Raw genomic sequence first — 18,005 nt, 5'->3', positions numbered from 1 at the left:
CGACCCTCACCAAGACAACAACACAAGTCTTCAAAAATACCGATAGCAACTTTGTCATAACCCATGGACTGAATGTTGCAACGACCTACCAGGTACATCTGCCTTCTGGTACAAGACTATACTTGCCACAACCGTGAAAAAAATATGAGCCACACCTTTAGCAGCTATAGTAAGCTATTTTACAGACCAATTAATTAGTTTATTATTTTAATCATAAGGGCAGACAATTCACTAATAAACTCATTTACCAGAGTCAGCCTGGAAATACCGAGCACCCGGTGACGACTGTCCTCCGTCTGGTGTTGTCAAGACCACTTCATTCATCAGACATTTTCGTGATGTCGGAAGGAAGAAGAACGAGGAGCACTCATGTGAGGCGCATAAAGTTCCGCAGTGACGTGCGCTGTCTGCTGATACCTCTTGATATGGCGAGTTATTCACCTTGATGACGTCATCAAACGGCCGGTAACGTTTAAACGTGACGTCACTTTCACTGAGGATAAGGGAAAAGGAAAATATTTGAAATTGATGAAAGGTTGTCTTTTGGATCTCTGGTCACTTTATGAAGTCTCCAGGTTTTTTTAAACTTATATTTTCTGTTTTTTTATTTTCATCTTACATAACTATATTTTATATCGTTGTTTAACAGATATGTGTTTAGTACATTTGAAATGCTAACTACTTTCATTAGATAATATCGCATTGGTTTACCAACACCTTCTACATGTTTTTAACATTTCTATAACAGTAAAAATGAAAAAAATGATTAAATCTTGCACAGTGATTCTCTCAAAAACCAAGCAGACAGTTAACGGGAAATTTTAAAAAACAGAAAAAATGACAAACAAAAAAATGGAAACGGAAAGCAAAATATACATCGAGCAATAATAATATATTTCTTAAATTGTGTCAAAATACTTTACTTAACCTCATGTAGACGACCCAGGTCGTGACCACGAAGATGAAAAAACAAATTTGTTTGTTCAGCATGATGAGCACCGAGCAATGACAAGAAGCGTGGATGGTCCTCGTCAGACGATGTCTGTGGCAACTGTCGTTGCGGTTGTGTACAGTTCACGAGTCTACCCCAAGGCTCCAAGTCATGACAGGTCTTGTAGGTTCTTGGCTCTTCTATTTGTCTTTTGTCAGCAAAGACTTTCAGTGATTAAATATTCATACAATTATGAAAGTCTACATGGCGGCGGTAGCTGCGTGCATCTGAGAGAACAAAACCCTTTTGTCGTGAACTCCGGGTAATGAGTACACGAAGGTGCTCAGAGGTTGCGATTCCCACTCTCGACACCTCTACCAACTCTCGTCGACATAAACGTGTACGCGCACACTTACACTAAATTGCTAATTACACCTTAATTGACTCAGAGCCCCCAGCGTACCTCCCGAATAAACAACACAAGACAATTTAGTGTATATAAGAAAGTTATTAATAATCGAGAGTATTTTCAACAAAGATGATGCAATCTCAAAATATGGCCGTTATCTTCGGTGTCCTGCTATTATCTTTTTCTAGCCTAGGTAACGTGAGCCCCTAATTAGCTTAACTAATACACACAACACACGCACTCGTGTAACACACACTCGCCACTTATATTCCCACACACAAGTCTCTTGTCACGTGAGAGGCCCCTGCGATGTTGACGTCGGAGAATCCGTTGATGAATCTCCGTTGGTCGTAGCTGATTCCTTCACGAGCGCCGAGACTCTGGATCTTCAAGTGTTGCTGAATGGATTAGCAGACATTTTCGTGGAATTTTTTTAAATCAAGAAAAGTAAAAGCGTAGGATAGCACAGTGTCTCAGTCAAAAGCAAGCTCAGTGTACAAATAAGAACTTACAAAATACTCACAAAGACGAAGAACAAAGAAAAATATGAACTTTCTGTGTTTAAGCAGTAAAGATTGATTATCGCAGATTTTTCCTAATTTTGTATAAAGTAGAAGTGACTGTGGATCGTGTCAGTCTTCACGTCCCATTTCAGTGGTTTATTTTCCAGTCCACTGATCAGTTCAGAACCTTTTCACAGATGAATGGTTTAGGGGAATCACATGGTCCGTCATTCCATTGGCCAAACTGGATTTCAAGACATCCTTCATGTTGGAAGTAGTTGTCAGGGTTTCCACTCAACCAGAAGGTGTCAGGCCCACTTAAGGCCATTTTCATTCCATTCACCCAGTACAGGGCATGAAGAGAACTGTTCCAAGTTGTTCTGCTGCCATTTATTGCTCCATCTCGCGCCCCTCCAATGGAGATCCGCCCAACCGAGATGCCTGCAATGTCACAATATAACATATTATGTGAAAATGTATCAAGATGCCTTTACTCCTTTAGTAAGTCCTATATAGTTTCATTCTTTCTTTTTTTCTTTCGCATGTTTTTATTTTTATCATTTTTTCTTGTTCTTTCTCCATAAAGTGAAAATATAAAGGCGTACATAGATTAAATTTAACGAATATCATTATTTAAGAAGAGGCTGATGTATGTGGGGGAGGGGGTAGCTATATGTCTAAATAAAAAAAAGGAAGTAAACGGAAATTATTTGGTCATTATGCAATGGAAAAATAAAACATTAATAACGCAGAAGCTGTATTATTAGAAAAGTCAAAGAATGTATCATCTGCTGAGATGATCTCACCGTTGGCTGTCAGGTATGTTGTAACAGCTTTGTACTTTGCTGTTGTGTTGAGTACAGCGAGTCGTGTACCGACACTTGTACAGGTTCTGTATGAGTCCATGAAGATCATGGGAGTCTGGTAAAACTTGATGCACGTGCGAGAGCCTTGCAGCCACACGTACCCGTCACGTGATGGACAGTCCACTATTACATTTACAACAGATACCTTACTTTGAACTACGCGGGTATACTACGTCAAAATAGAAACTGCATTAGTAGAAAACATATTGAAAATACTTTATTACCATTTTGTTAAAATATTATATATCATTAGCCAAAGGGAAATAAAGAAAACATCATCTATGTATGATCTTTGATCTTACAATCACTGTAAATGCTAAGTGAGCTTACAGAAGTACTAAAGATAATCGTTATATAAGTTTAGGAACGCAAATAACGTTTCGGGGGGAAAAATCTCAGTAAACATATTTAGAGCTTAGTCGTTTTATTGTGGCTCTGTTCGCCCCCCCACTGGAGACAAAGAAAATAATGCCAAACTATAATTTTCAATAACTCGTCCCTTGACTGTTTCAATCGTTTGGTAGACCAGACATGGCTGCTGACAAAGTCTTTCACTCGCTCTTGTCTTGGGCAATGGTGAGCAGGTCTTGCAGGGACTTGCAGCCCACCTCTTCACCTTCGTTTTTTATTCTCTCTTTCGTCCTCTATACTGACATCTTTCTAAGGTACCTTGAATGACTTACTTTAACAGTATTGTTCCAGGTCGTGTCGCTAATCCGGACCATCTCACACCGATTCACTACCAACTACGACCCTCACCAAGACAGCAACACAAGACTTCAAAAACAGAGATAGTAACTTTGTCATATCGCATGGACTGAATGCTGCAACAACCTACTGAGTACATCTACCTTCTGGTACAAGATGAACATCAGCAACAATGACTGTCATGCTTCATGTCAGAAGAGAGTTTGCTGTATATTAGGGACACTTCTTGTTTGATAAACACACGAAAAGTGACAAATTGTATCTGAGGGACTTTCTTCTCTGTATCCTCAGCTGCTACAAGTAAACGCGCCTCGCTCGTTGAACTTTCTTTGTAGTCATTTGTATACTACACTTAGTCCTTTCCTTCTGGTTCAGTGACTACTGAGACTGAATTTAGTCTGCTAGCGATGACAAAGGCAAAAAAAAATTTTTTTTAAATTGGATCTGTGTCTGTTGAATCAAGGGAGTTAGTCGTTCATTTGGTTCCTTTTTGTTTTTTCACAAAATTGTTTTATATTTCTTTGAGTAATCGCAATAGTTCAGATAATTGAAGCTATAAAGGTAATGAATCATTACATATTAAACTATAGTTGCCAGAACAGTGAAAAACTATGCAGCCACTCTTTTAACTGTTATAGTAATTTCATTTTACATACCAATTAATTAGTTTAATATTTTAATCTTAAGGGAATACAGTTCATTAGTAAACTCATTTACCAGACTCAGCCTTGAAATACCGAGCACCCGGTGACGACTGTCCTCCGTCTGGTGTTGCCAAGACCATTTCATTCAGCAGACATTTTCCTGATGTCGGAAGAAAGAAGAACGAGGAGCACGAATGTGAGGCGCATAAAGTTCCGCAGTGACGTACGCTGTCTGCTGACACCTCTTGATATGGTGAGCCACTCACCTTGATGACGTCATCAAACGGCCGGTAACGTTTAAACGTGACTTCAGTTTCACTGAGGATAAGGGAAAAGGAGAATAAAATTGAAATTGATGAATGGTTGTCTTTTGGATCTCTGATCACTTTCTTTACGCAGTCTCCAGTTTTTTTTTTAAACTTACATTTTCTGTTAAAAGAAACGTCGAGTGACGTGGTACTAGGCTCAGCTTCTAGATACTGACATTCTTAATTTGTTTCCGGACAAAATTTAATTATCTCTTATGCACTGCTTTATTTTATATTGTCATTTCACAGATATATAGTGTATTTGATATGCTAGCTACTTTCATTAGATGTCTCTCTGGTTTCCCAACAGTATTGAAAAACATGATTACATCTTGCACAGTGATTCTCTCAACAACCAAGCTGACAGATAACGAGAAATCAGAAAAATAGTAAAACTGACAAACAAAAAATGAAAAAAAGCAAAATATACACCGAGCAATAATAATATATTTCTTAAATTGTGTCAAAATACTTTACTTAACCTCATGTAGACGACCCAGGCCGTGACCACGACGATGAAAAGACAAATCTGTTTGTTCAACATGATGAGCACCGAGGCCTGCTGATGACTAGAAGCGTGGATGGTCCTCGTCAGACGATGTCTGTGGCAACTGTAGTCGCGGTTGTGCATCGTTCACGAGTCGACCCCAAGGCTCCAAGTCATGACATGTCCTGTAGCTTCTTGTCTCTTCTATTTGTCTTTTGTCAGCAAAGCCTTGCAATGATTAAATATTCATACAATTATGAAAGTTATGAAAATTACAATTATGAAATTAGCAGCAGAAGCTGTTTCCCATCTGAAATAACAAAACCCTTTCATCTAGTATTTTTATCTTGCGTGAATGCCACTCTGAACTTCAATGAGCCATGGTTTTATCTAATCTGAAGCGATTTTAAAGTACAATGATAGGTGTCGTACATGTGTCTCTAGCATACACGACATCTATAAGCAATGTCAAAGGTATATTTTAAGAGTGATGTGTGTCATCAAGCGGGGTAGGTCTTTAAATCCGCCTTGTGTTGCGGACTGCTGTTGAGGAAGACATGATGTCATTGACTTGCAATAAAAACAAATTGAATTCATTTAATCCTTTAGCTGAATATTCTTACTAAAAATATTCGTTTTTCCCCTTTTGACGAAGCAAATATTGTTAACATAATTTACAACAATGTTTTTTGGTGCTGGAACATGTTAAAGTAATTGAAGTGGAAACGAGGCTGCGCCTGATAATTGTTCTCCAGCGATATTTCTGTTTTCTTGTGCAGCGTCTTTGCCTTTCCCTATCCATAGATTTATTTTAGTTATGAAATGTATTTCTTTATCTTAAACTTTCATTTGTTTCTGTTTTTACTGTTTGCAATTGCCTTGCTTTCTTCTTCTGTGGATTTTACTGTAACGGTTACGTTCTCGACCGTTACTGTAACTGTAATTTCTACTGCTCGTACTATTTTCTTTTTCTAAAACTTAGTCTTACTTTAGATTCTCCTCCAGTGTCTATTATCTATTAGTGTGTTTGTTGAGCTTTATATTTTTCAAATTTTTATGAATTTTATAATTGTTCTTAATTCCAAATCTCACTTCACCGACAATTTCTTGACCTGCACTAGCGGGGTTCAACTCTTATCTCAGTGACAGGACCCAGACTGTGTTTGTTGATGGTCAGACATCTCGCCCTGCTCCACTTTCTTGTGGCAGCCCTCGAGGCTCAGTACTCGGTCCTCTTCTGTTTATTCTGTATATAATTCTACTAAGATCTTGCATCTAGTCTCACAAGGTTTCTCGTCCATCATATGCTGATGATACACAGCTGCTCCACTCCACTGGCTGAGTCTCACTCTGCTACCAGCATCATAGAAGTCTGTATTAGTGAGTCCAAGGCAGGGTGGTGTCAAACAAACTTCAACTCAAAGGATAAAACGGAAGTCCTCATATGTTCGAGACGAAGAAATTTATCTTCACTCGTTTGTCCTCCAGATCACATCAAGGTGGGCGAAACCAACATCACCTTTGTGTCCTCCATCAAGAATCTGGGATTCGATGTCACTGCAGACAGGACTCTTGCTAAACAATTTCCAGCTGTCTCTCAGTCTGCCTATTATGAGCTACAGAACATCAGCGCCACCATCACATTTTGTCTACCAACATCTTGACTGTGAGTTTGTTTTATCCAGACTTGATTACTACAACTCCTTGCTTGCTGGCTGCCCTGTATACCTCCTTCACAAACTCCAGAAAGTACAGAAGTCTGCTGCACATCTGGTGCTTACCACTAGAAACGGGACCATGCCACCCCTCTCCTTCGTTGTCTCCAATGATGATTACAATGATGATGATCAGTAGTAGTAGTATCATCATCATCATCATCATTATAAATAATAAATCTCTGGAGGACATCTAAGTGACGATGGAAAATACAAATCAATAGTTATGGTCCCTTACATGAACGAAAAACTCTTTTGTGCTTTTTTTGTGACTGTTAGAAAAATCTCAGACAATATGCTATTTTTCCCCAACAAAATATTAAAAGTGGCGAAACGATCCTATTTCAACATGCATTGTCTCCCTTTGACTGCAGTCTATTGCTGTTTGCAACATGAAAATGGATATGAGCACTGCTCAGACTAATGTTTTCATTAGAAAAAGTTTTACACCATAAAATATTGTGATGTTGTAAACTTTACTTTGACGCCATTAAAACCTGACTTTCACCTTCTTGAAAATATAATTTAAAATCGATTTTTTTCTTTGTTTGGAGTTTGTTGATGTCGCTGCTGGACGTTGCTAGCAAGGGGCGGGGCTTCCCATCTACAGGACCAGTAGAAACACTTCGCTCCTTCTTGGCTTCATCACGCCGATGTACAGGAGTGAGATATTACAAAACCTGTGTGCTGTCCTGTGCTTACACAAGAATTGGAAGGAAAAACAGTTGGATTTCTGATATTATCACGGAGATTGATTGAATAAAAAAGTATCACGGAGAGAAAAATCGAGAACAAATCGTTTCTGGTTTGCGTTCGCGATGTCCGCCAGAGTATTTCTGATTGTCATCGTCACTCTCACTTCTTGGTTTGTGAATATGAGGTTAGGTCACGCTTCACGACATTATTTTTCACTTGTTATTTATTGCAATTTAATCTTCTCAGTCCTCTCTCTATTCTTCTGTATTTGTTTTTCGCCTGTTGTTATCGTAAAAACATTTTATAAAAAAAATACCTTGCAAAATTTACTTTATCAGATTTTCTGTAATCAAGAAGTTACAAAACTCTTTTTTCGTGTCTCGTCTGATATTTGTAGTTTGGCAGATGTCACTTGGAGACGTGACCGGAAGTTGGATGACGTTGTCAAGGTGACCGGCTACCCGTATACTGAGGTCGCTGGCAAACCGCTGAACGTGCGTCGCTGTGCGGCTTTGTGCACCGCAAACTCATCGTGCTCCTCGTTTTTCTTCATGCCGACGACAGGAAGATGTCTTCTCAACGAGTTTGTCTTTGCGAAACCAGACGGAGGCCAACGGTTACCAGGTGCCAGATATTTTACAGCTGCTGTGGGTGAGTTCACCGCCATCCGCACCACGCAACTGCCTTACGATGATTGTTGACACTTGTTAATGTGATTGCTGGCATGGATGTTGACAGGAGTGAGGTATAATCGCAGGATAGTTTCGCACTGTGATTGGCTTTGTTGGTTTGGTGTTGTTTGTCTTTGTGACTGTTAACATTATTGTCCACTACTTTTGGAAATCTTCACGTCTAAAACATTTATATCTGAGATAACAGTCGTGCACATCATAATAAATAAAAATGGCTTGTCTAAGCTATGACTGCTGCTAAATTGTGTATAACTCTGTATTTTTACTGAAGCTTTATATTTTTCTCTAGAGGGCAGCACGTAACTTCTATAGCCTAGCAGTATCGATGTAAGCTGCTCTTAGTCTTATATTCAAAATACGGTCGTGGGGCCGTTATCACGGAGAAGACTTATGTCTAAAACAAAGAACGAACTAGTTAAGAAAGACTTAGTTCCTAACGCATGAGGTCATTTCATCAATTCTTGTAGCGGACTGTCCTGCTCGTGATGGGTACACATGGCTGCGCGGCCAACGCACGTGCATCAAGGTTTACCTCAATATTATGAATTTCTACGACGCTTAAGGAAACTGTACGAGTGTCGGCTCACGACTTGTTGTACTGGACACGGGAGACAAGAACAGAGTGGTCGTAGCCTATATGATTGATGGATGTAAGTACACCTCATGAGATTTATTTTCTTTTGTGTTGTAGACCTGTTACTTGTCTGTTTATAAGTGAAGTAACGTAAATAACAAAACAGCAAAAGTCATTTGATTTCACGAAGAAACAATGAATGGTGTAAATTAAAGCTCAATGCTTGTCTGATTCTAGAAAATTAGTTATCATTCAGTCTAGTAAGTCTTTTGTGGTCAACCACTTAACATTTTGTAATCATTTCAGAAATTAATGTTCAAAAGAGTAGTAGAAGTGACAGGGTTCTCTTTGTTAAAAAGATTCGTAGCTGATTCATTTATTCGCCTCGATATCTAACAAAAACCTCCTGTCAAAATATTCGTTCGAAAAAGACTAATTAGCTCTCTTATTATATCGTTATATTAAAGATATGATTGCTTGTATGTGTGTGTGTTTTAGAAATGTTTCTTTTCTAATTTTAACTTGCACTGACGGACAACAATTTGACTAACGAAAGAAATTATATTTCTTACATTTATTCAAAAGAGAATGAAATGCACACTTACATGCATTCGTGGTCCCACACTACATATTGGTGCTAGTATATATCGCTAACACCTTCACATGTCTCAGTGAAACTTAAATACCAGCCAAAGGCACTTTACAGACAACAGTTCAAACTTCTTTAATGCACACTTAGTCTACAGCAACATGACAATCTATTGATAACTATCTTTCCTCCACACACACACACAATATGCAGAAGAAATTAAAGAACTGTATTTCCTTAGACGGCAAAATAGCATCCTATATTGGAGGCGCGCGCAATGGAGCTTTGAACCGCACGAGATCAAGCTGGGACAATGTCCTTGACCCTATGTACTGGCTGAACGGGAAGAAGGTCGCCACCAGTGGGGTAGACAACAACTGGGAAGGTGGCAGCCCATCAAATAGCGGCGGAAATGAAGGGTGCATGGAGTTATCAGGACCACAATGGAATGATGTTTCTTGCAGTACTCAACGTGGCTTCATCTGCGAGCAAATGATCAAATGATGCGCGAGACCACCAGGGCAACTTTAAGTGTATGTGTAGTTGAAGCCATTCATGCACGCTATAATGATAAATTTCTGAAGTATATGTCGGGAAAACAATATCAATTCAATAGCTGCCCACCTTCTAGTTTCGTGAAAGTAGTTTTTTCTTTTCTTTACGTTTAAGAAGCTTTAAAGTATCTGTAACAAATTCTATTCACAATTTTTACCACAATGTCTCTTGGGATACGAGTGTGGCCGTTGTTGACAGTGGACAAAAAGGGAGACATAATTTGTACTCCACCTTGGATGTGTCCATCCTCTCTGTTAAATGAACAATAATAATTGCTGCTTTGATGTTGCGCTTTTATATTTGTCGACTATTGACTTCTACTCAAAAGCCGATATTGAACAGCCCTTTAGATGTTAGCCATCTATTTTGTATTGTTTGGGTTTCCTTCAACCATGGTTTTTATCAAAATCACGTTTGCAGTATATATTAATGTATTTATTTTCTACTCAATGTATTAGGCATATGCTTTTTTTCCATGCATGTACAATGTAACACATGCACTAAGGATGTGTATAGGTGGACTGCTGTCTGTCTGCCAAGACCATTGCTTAGCCTCTTGTGAAGTTCTCCGTTGTTAGTCTCGGCGAGCCGTAACAAAGAATGTGACTAGACCGGAAACTTTGTAGACTCATGCCTCGATTTAGTAGTTAACTGGAAAAAAAATCGTCAGGTTCGTGATATGTACGTCATACTTTGTTTTAATATACACAAATATTGGTTTTATATTCATAAATGGTTTTTGATGTAATTTCTGACAAGGTGGTGTGGCTATCGGGTTGGCGGATGTAAAACTGTTATAAGGTGACCTACATTCTGCCAAGCAGTGACCTTTACCTACAGGTTGGCAAAATAACAATAATTGTTATTATCATCATTATCATCATCATCATCTGTGAGCTCGTACATCGCGGCTCCCCGGACGAAGAAAGATGAAAGTCGTGCGGCTCTCCTGCACTTAACGGAAGCCATTGTCGTTGCTCCGCTGGATAAAATATTTATAGACCAAGATGTTGATGTAGTACAGTTCAAATCTCAGTGTTCTAAAGGTGTTATAATTGTTTCTTCCATGGTGAAGCAGAAAAGATCAATCACTCGTCCACAGTTGTGACGACGCCAGGTAACGACGACGAGAAGGCTAAAAAGTAATAGTCGATACAAACACATAATCGTGAATACAAATGTGTTTTCTACTGTGTCCAACACAAAATTGCTTAATTAAACAGCAGTAACAGTAACAAGCATCCAATAAATCAGCTCAATATATTCTATGAGCTTGGAATGCACCGAGACACAAATTATCTACCGAGACCAGGGAAAATAAATTTTGTTGTGCTTTTCTTGTCTTCATTTTTGTTTTGTTTTGTTTTTCTCAGTTTTTCTCTGTAAACCTCTCTTGTCCCTTATAAGTGTTTTCCAAACCAGTGATTTCTTCCATTTCGATTTAGGAGACATCGATTTTAGGAATCCCACCTTTTATTTTGCTTACCTCTGAATGTTGTTCTGACCAGTGATGGTTTGTGTATGTATGTCACGACGATCTTTTCCAAGTTGCTTTTTTTAAACTGAAGAGCAAACGGTCTACAATACAATAATGGTGTCAATATATTTTTCATTTTCAATCATTGAAATCTAAATGGAAGCTTTGAAGCCCGTCCAGTCTATTGAAAAGGCTGGTGAATTTTTTGTGTTTTTCAAAATAAACAAAGTGCAATGAAAATCCTGCTCGAAACAAAAACAATAAAAAAATTTTATTCATGTCATCGTCGTCGTCGTCGTCATCATCATCATCATCATCATCATCATCGTAATTATTATCGTCATTATGCTAAGCGATTATGTCTGTAGATGACCCCCAAAGCCGGGGGCTACCCACGGAGTACCCACATTATCTCTGTCACGTGACAGTAAGCAGTTTTCGCTGTGAACAGACCTACATTATATTTTTGTGGCTTTGCAGCGTCTAGGGAAGCGGTTTTATATATCAAACGAATAAAACATAAAACATTTCCACATTCCGTGAACCACGTTTACTGCCTCTTGTGGCTTACAGACTATATGACCTTTAACCTTTATAATACAAATAACTTTATTCGCAGTATACAGATGTTTAAAATCAAAATACTCATGGTTTTTTGTAATCAGACATTTTAATCCCAGATTATAACAGACATTTAAGATGGTTATAACTTTAATATTTTATTCTTTAACAGTTATTCACCTCTTCTAGTTTCACTCGAATTTTATTTTGTGTCCAAAGCAGGTAGATGCTCTCAAAGTACATTCAAAGCAAACAAGCGAAAATAACGGTTTGTATTCGTACATGAAGATCAAGTTCGTTGTTCACAAGTGTGACAGTCTACCTGTCAGCTCGACGTGACCACCACCTGTAAGAAAACAAACAAGGTGTTCACATGAAAATGTTTGGTTATTGCTTGCAATAAAATGAAAGTTCGCTTCCAGACGATAACAAATAAACAGCTTATGATTGTCCGTCCTACATCTTTTATTCTCTTTTATTATTTTTTCTCTAATCAATACTTTTTGTCTCTTTCTTTCTCCTCTCTCTTTAGCCCCACTCTCCTTTCTTCAATCTGCTAAATTTTTTTTTATTTTCGACTCTGTGATTGTCAGCGAGTCAGTTTTCAGTCACACGCCACCCGCCACCCTTTACCCGAGTCCTTCTGCTCTCACCTCAACGCACCAATCATCGGCGAAGTGGAGGTGAAGGTATGTCTGGGAATAAAGATGGCCTCCTCGAATTTTTTTGACGCCAGACGACGATAGCGTAGTACGAGACTTCGATGACGATGACAAAGAGGAGGACTCCACCGATGGTGGCGCCGAAGATGGTCCAGACCTTCACCGAACATTCGTTGCTTTTCTTGGGCACCGGCCTCGACACCGGGTTGTTCGTTATGTCCCTCACTGCGGAAACGATGCTTGTGTGTGACTAGAGAGCTTACTTCAAACAACAACAACAACAACAACAACAACAACAACAATAATAATAATAATAATGGCGAGAAAATAATCTGTGTAATTGTGAGAAATACAGGTCATCATTTGCTAGATGTATTCACGATAGAGGTCAGCCTCCAAAGGTTCAAAGGTTGTCACTGTCAATAAAAAGCGACATGGGGAGGCAAGGCTTTGTCAGTTATCTTCTCATATAACTGCTGGAGAGAAGAAAAAAGGCAAACAATACACTTACGGAGGATAATAGGCAGAGCCGTGGCGGCAAGTTCCACAAACCAGTGGCCTGGCCGCTTGATCAAACACCGGAATATTTTGCCCTCGTCCCGTTCTGAGATGTTTATCGAGAGAATTGCGCCGCCGGTGACTTGACATTCCTTAATTCTTCTTGGAGATGTTGACTGGAACAGCGTGCATGGACTGTAAGTAAGACTAACACTTTGCATGCGTTTTGAGAACAGTAATTTAAGGAAAAGTAAACAAATATCAAAAAGACAAGTACCTACGGCATCACATGTCAATCAGGAAAGGCAGGCAACTGTATGATACAAATCAGGATGGAGGAACAGCTAATTCTGTTAGATAGAATACAATGACCCTTGGGGTTGTTTTTTTTTAATCGTCCTGGATTTCTGCCCGATAGTTCCACTTCATAGGCCGAGGGAAAGGGGAAAGGTGGCGCCACCTGCTTGTTACTCACAATGAAGCCATCGTAGTGTTCCGGCCATTCGCCTTCTGGGTCACGGGGCATCCGAGATTCGAACACCCACGTCGCGTCCTCCGACCCCATGAAACCTGTGCACATCACCTTTATAGGATCCCCCAGATAGTATTGTTTGTAGGGTGGCTGAAAGGATATCTGCAGGTTGGTTGGAAACGCTGGCACGAAGAAGGCATAAAGATGTAAGTGTTAAGAATTCGGCGGCTAAAGTTCTTATTTACTAAGATTTTTGGGACTCAAGAATATACCTAGCATCTGACATCCAACCAGCACTTCATCAGTGGACACCACATTATACAGGTAAATTTTAAAGCTTTAGCCAATTATCAGGCTGATCGTGCGAAGTCTGGTAATAAATGGGTAACTAATAGTCAGATGGTCGGTAGGGACTCAAATGTTAAGGGACCCCCATGATGTACAGTCTGACTGTTTCTGGAAGTTCATTTCTTTTTCATCGCTTCCTTTCTTTGATTCTATAAGCAAAATATAACATTACAAGTACTGGCTTATAACTGAAGACTGTGAAGGCGACATTGGGTGAAGTTTTATTGTTGTTGTTGCTCCTCTGAGGTAGACATTCGACAAAGGAACCTATATATCTTTGGAAAGTATGAAACTTGAACTTTGCAGCAACAAAAAAAGTAATGAAAATCGCCTTCCCAATGCTTCCAAGGCAAAGCCACAATCGTGGTCCATCGTGCTAAGAGGGCTAGGTCTACACGAGGGGCTGGGTATCCGTTCAAAACTTTTGTCAACCAAGAAAATACAATGGCATCGAACCTCAGACACTCGCCTATCCTTTTAGAAAAAAAAATAAGAATCGAAAAAAGTAACAATTAAAAACAGAAAAAACGAATAACAAGAGCAAGAAGGAAATTGAAAAATGAAATGCAAAACCGGAGAAACTGGTCTGAAAAAAGAATAAAAGAAGGAGCAAATCAATCAAGGAAAAGCAAAGACAACATCAAAAGAATGAAGAACAGAAAACAAGAAAGAAAGAGATAGGTTGGACTCTTGTAGAAGAATATTGTAGTGATAAGGGTAAGGGTGAGTGCTGCTCACTGCTGACAGTCAGCTGTTGCCGACACCAGTAGTCGATGTCGTCGGTTCTGCCCAAGTACTGGTATACAGCCCTGCACTTCCACGTGCCTGTGTGGTCGCACGTCGTCTCCCACAGATTGAAGCTGAGGGTTAAGTTGTCCACGAACACCTCCTGCCATAGGAATGGGAAACAATGACGATGCTGACGAAGACGACGACGATGAGAAAGAAGATGATGATTGCTAAAATCCTCCAGCATGTTCTCAAAGGTAACAGCGATGACATATCTCTTACCACCATCGTTAACATAATCCTACACGTGATCGTTACATACAATGTTTACATAGTCACATAAACACTCGTCCCTCGGGTTACGAACCACCATACCTGATCTTTCTGGAGAGAAACACTTAATTAATCGAAGTACGATAAGAAAAGTTGTATTACCGCACTAAGTATGAGAAGGATATAGAAGATTATCTTCTCTAAAAACAATTAAAATCTGCTGGGTCAGGGGTCAGAAGATTAAATACCTCCCAACTCTCAAGTTATTGATATTAATAAACATAGCCAAAACCTGCATGGTGATATTGTACATAAAAAATAAGTTGTGCAAAAATATGTTTTACAGCATAAAAAATCAATTAAAGAACAAATAAAAAAAGAGAAAAATAATTAAAGATTATAGTAATTAAAGAAAGAAGGAAAGAAACAAGACAGTTAAAAGGTAACAGAAAAGCAAAGAAAAAGACATTGATGTCAGCCTCTTTAATGAAGTGTTACTATAATATTAGTGGTCTATTCATTAATAATGCGCAAATGCATGGTTATTGTTAAAAGGTCTTTGTGATGCTTTACCTGGATTTTATTTCCTTTAGACCAGGTTGAATTAATACCGTGCAACAGTGAATTCGTTCCTGAACTGACACCTTCATCTAGAACAGGTAAGGCGACGGTAAAATATACAAATATAAGCTCTTATACTTTATTTAATTGGCTTATTAAGTGATTTAGCAAATGGCAAATACTGAGAAAAAAACACCCGTGTCCCGAGACGAGATCTGAATCCAGAGCCCCCTGACTGGAAGTAACGAGCGAGCGACTTAACCACTACACTACCGGGCGCCCAGTAGCATTTTTTTTTTTTTTTTTACTCCAAGAACCCTGATCTTTCAAAAATAAAAGAAAACTTTAGAGCACGAATGAAATATTTTAAGCTACTGCCTTTTAGTGATTTGCAGTCCATGGGAAACAATCCAGGATTTAACTTTTTTTTTAGAAACTGTTAGGTAGCCTCCCTTGCATTCTCTAAATTTATTTTTCCCACATCAACATTTTCGTATTGCAGTCACGAGATCGGAGATTGTGTCATCATTTGCTAAATGTTTACTAAAAAATTATTCATTCCGTGAGAAACAAGAAAATAGCTAAAGTCAGCTGAACTTTGCGGGTATCCACTTCCCTTTATTAATTTGCACCTGGGCATCACGTAGCAGTGGGGGTATGTCGTATTTATGTTTTCTTTGTCTTTTTACCTGCAAATATTCAGACCTAAGACGATACCACAGGTTCTATTTCCCCTTGTATTCGTGATTCAAACATCAACAACAGTCGTCATCAACATCAAGACGAGGGACTGCAATGTTTACTTGTATTCGTGCCGGCCTCCTTGTTGGAGAAGATGTAGATTCTGGGTTTGATAAATCCATTTATGGCTTCGGCAGAACAGGTGAATGTCGTGGTCGAATGCTTCTCAAATCCGTAAAGCTTTGCCTCATTGATGTTAAGGGGAAAAGAAGGGCTGATGCTGAACTTGACTTTGGTGCACTGCTCGACTTCACTACTGGCGGACACAGCAAACATCCCTAAAATAATATTAAACAATATTCTGTGGTTGAACTGAATGGATTTCGATCCATTTTTTGTCACTGAGGAGTGAAAAATAAAATATAAAAAATATATATATAAAATGCGTTATTTAAATGAAAGATGGTGTGTGCTGGTTGACGGTTACATAATTTGAATTTATTCCTTAGGCCATTAACTCTTTTCACGAAGTCAAAAGTTATTATTTAAAAAAATCAGCATATGAACATAGGTATGTTTCTAACCGCAACAAGTTGACATCAGCACAAAAATACCTTAACACATACACATTAATTAAATGGCTAATACATAATTGTATAGAGATCAGAAACAAGACAGTGAAGAAAGACCAGACAATTGTTTTCTGTTTGTGCGTGGTTGTGTGTGTTCATTCATTGGCAGAGACTCAGCCTCACTGTTTTATTAATTAATTAACCATTTAAAATGTAACTTCTTTTAAACTGATTTTAGCCATTAATGATGTGTGCTATGGAAAAAAAAAACTTTCACTTCAAGACAAGTTTACAAACCTTACCTGAGAAAAATAGCATGATGGCGCTCGCAAGAACGGCGATGCAGGGAAGAGATGGATGCACTAAGACACAGACAGACGGCCAGACAGACAAACAATGTATGCAGTTATTTTTAGCTTAGACACGTTTCGTGTGTGTCTGTTTTTCTGGCTTATACCTCTTTTTTCCAGCTCTCTTTTTTCAGTTTTGTACTCTACATCCTTGCTAGTCATTATTTATATCACCATTACATTAAAATCCGTTAATCCCATGGAGATTTTGTTTACTTGGATCCGAGATTTATATAGCAGGACCAAGGAGAATAAATTCACCTGAGCGATAAATGTGACAGAACCTAAGGGCCCACTCTTCCATGTCTTACCTTCGTCTGACAAGAACTTCATCGATGAAAACCGCTTGCTTTCCTTGCTATGAAATGTGTGTACCCCTCGCCACCATGCAGAAATTTCTTTGACAAAGAGAAGTGAAGAGACAGAAGGAGGTAGATTATTATCTACTGGCGATGATTTTCATCAGGGTATCAATCGTAATCACAAGGTACTGACGTCTCACCCTGTCATCATGTCTCTTCTCCATCTTTACTTCTGCTCGCTACATTTAGCTTTCTTCAACAGCTTCTAATAACTTCCCTGCTCCGCCTTTTCTTTCTTTATATATTTTACCTTCCTTTTCTCTTTTATGTGTTATCCGGTGTGTAAATGTGACTACACAAATCGCAAGAGCGATAGACTTTTATCTACGTCCTCTCTTTTCATAAGTTTGTAGACCTCTGTAAACTTTTACAACTTTTACAAACTTTTTGTTGGCAAGATTTGTTCCTTTTTGTTGGTGTCTTTTGCAAACTGTTTTAACCCTTGACCCTATCTTTGCAAAGCACCGTAGCTCTAAAAGCCGTTAAGAATATGTCGATCGAATGTTCCACTATTCAAAGCTACTGGATTTTTTCCATTCTTTGTGTATATTTGCGTCGAACATTTCAATCATGTCTTCAGTTAGTTACAAGTGATAGATTTTTTTCTTACTGCTCTGGAGACCCACTTCTTTAGTGGATGCCCCCAGGAGCAGCAGTAATCTCCTCATGAAAATACAGGAAAGTATATTAATAACAATAATGACTATTTAGTGTACACATACCTCCTCCTGATGGAAGAGTTCGTAGCATTTACAAAGTTTCTACACACAATCATGCTTGCC

General features: G+C 38.8%; 1 protein-coding gene across 2 annotated transcripts; it reads right to left on the bottom strand.

Moving 5' to 3' along the window:
- Positions 1 to 11,805: 11,805 nt before the first annotated feature.
- Positions 11,806 to 17,327, bottom strand: LOC112576347. 2 transcript variants are annotated; one of them, XM_025258715.1, is made up of 9 exons: positions 17,173 to 17,327; positions 16,814 to 16,873; positions 16,062 to 16,277; positions 15,271 to 15,347; positions 14,434 to 14,584; positions 13,351 to 13,529; positions 12,889 to 13,051; positions 12,369 to 12,602; positions 11,806 to 12,061 (listed from the first exon to the last, which is right to left on the bottom strand). In XM_025258715.1, the coding sequence occupies exons 1-8, from the start codon at positions 17,192 to 17,194 to the stop codon at positions 12,382 to 12,384; spliced, it is 1,089 nt and encodes a 362-aa protein (XP_025114500.1). In that variant the 5' UTR covers positions 17,195 to 17,327; the 3' UTR covers positions 11,806 to 12,061; positions 12,369 to 12,381. The 2 variants fall into 2 exon arrangements, with proteins under 2 accessions (XP_025114500.1, XP_025114501.1); XM_025258716.1 differs by having other exon boundaries at positions 12,379 to 12,602.
- Positions 17,328 to 18,005: the final 678 nt, after the last annotated feature.

This window comes from Pomacea canaliculata, linkage group LG11, assembly GCF_003073045.1.
Source record: "Pomacea canaliculata isolate SZHN2017 linkage group LG11, ASM307304v1, whole genome shotgun sequence".
NCBI classification, from domain to species: Eukaryota; Metazoa; Mollusca; class Gastropoda; order Architaenioglossa; family Ampullariidae; genus Pomacea; species Pomacea canaliculata.
This window is presented reverse-complemented; position numbering and strand designations above follow the sequence as displayed.

What these genes read in the sequence shown, in the direction of transcription:
- LOC112576347 (XM_025258715.1), bottom strand. Translation starts at nt 17,194, where the DNA reads ATGAAGTTCTTGTCAGACGAAG. An exon ending in CATCATGCTATTTTTCTCAG is followed by an intron (nt 16,278 to 16,813) that starts GTAAGGTTTGTA and finishes ATATTATTTTAG; the next exon opens with GGATGTTTGCTGTGTCCGCC. An exon ending in GGCTCTGCCTATTATCCTCC is followed by an intron (nt 12,603 to 12,888) that starts GTAAGTGTATTG and finishes TCGTTTCCGCAG; the next exon opens with TGAGGGACATAACGAACAAC.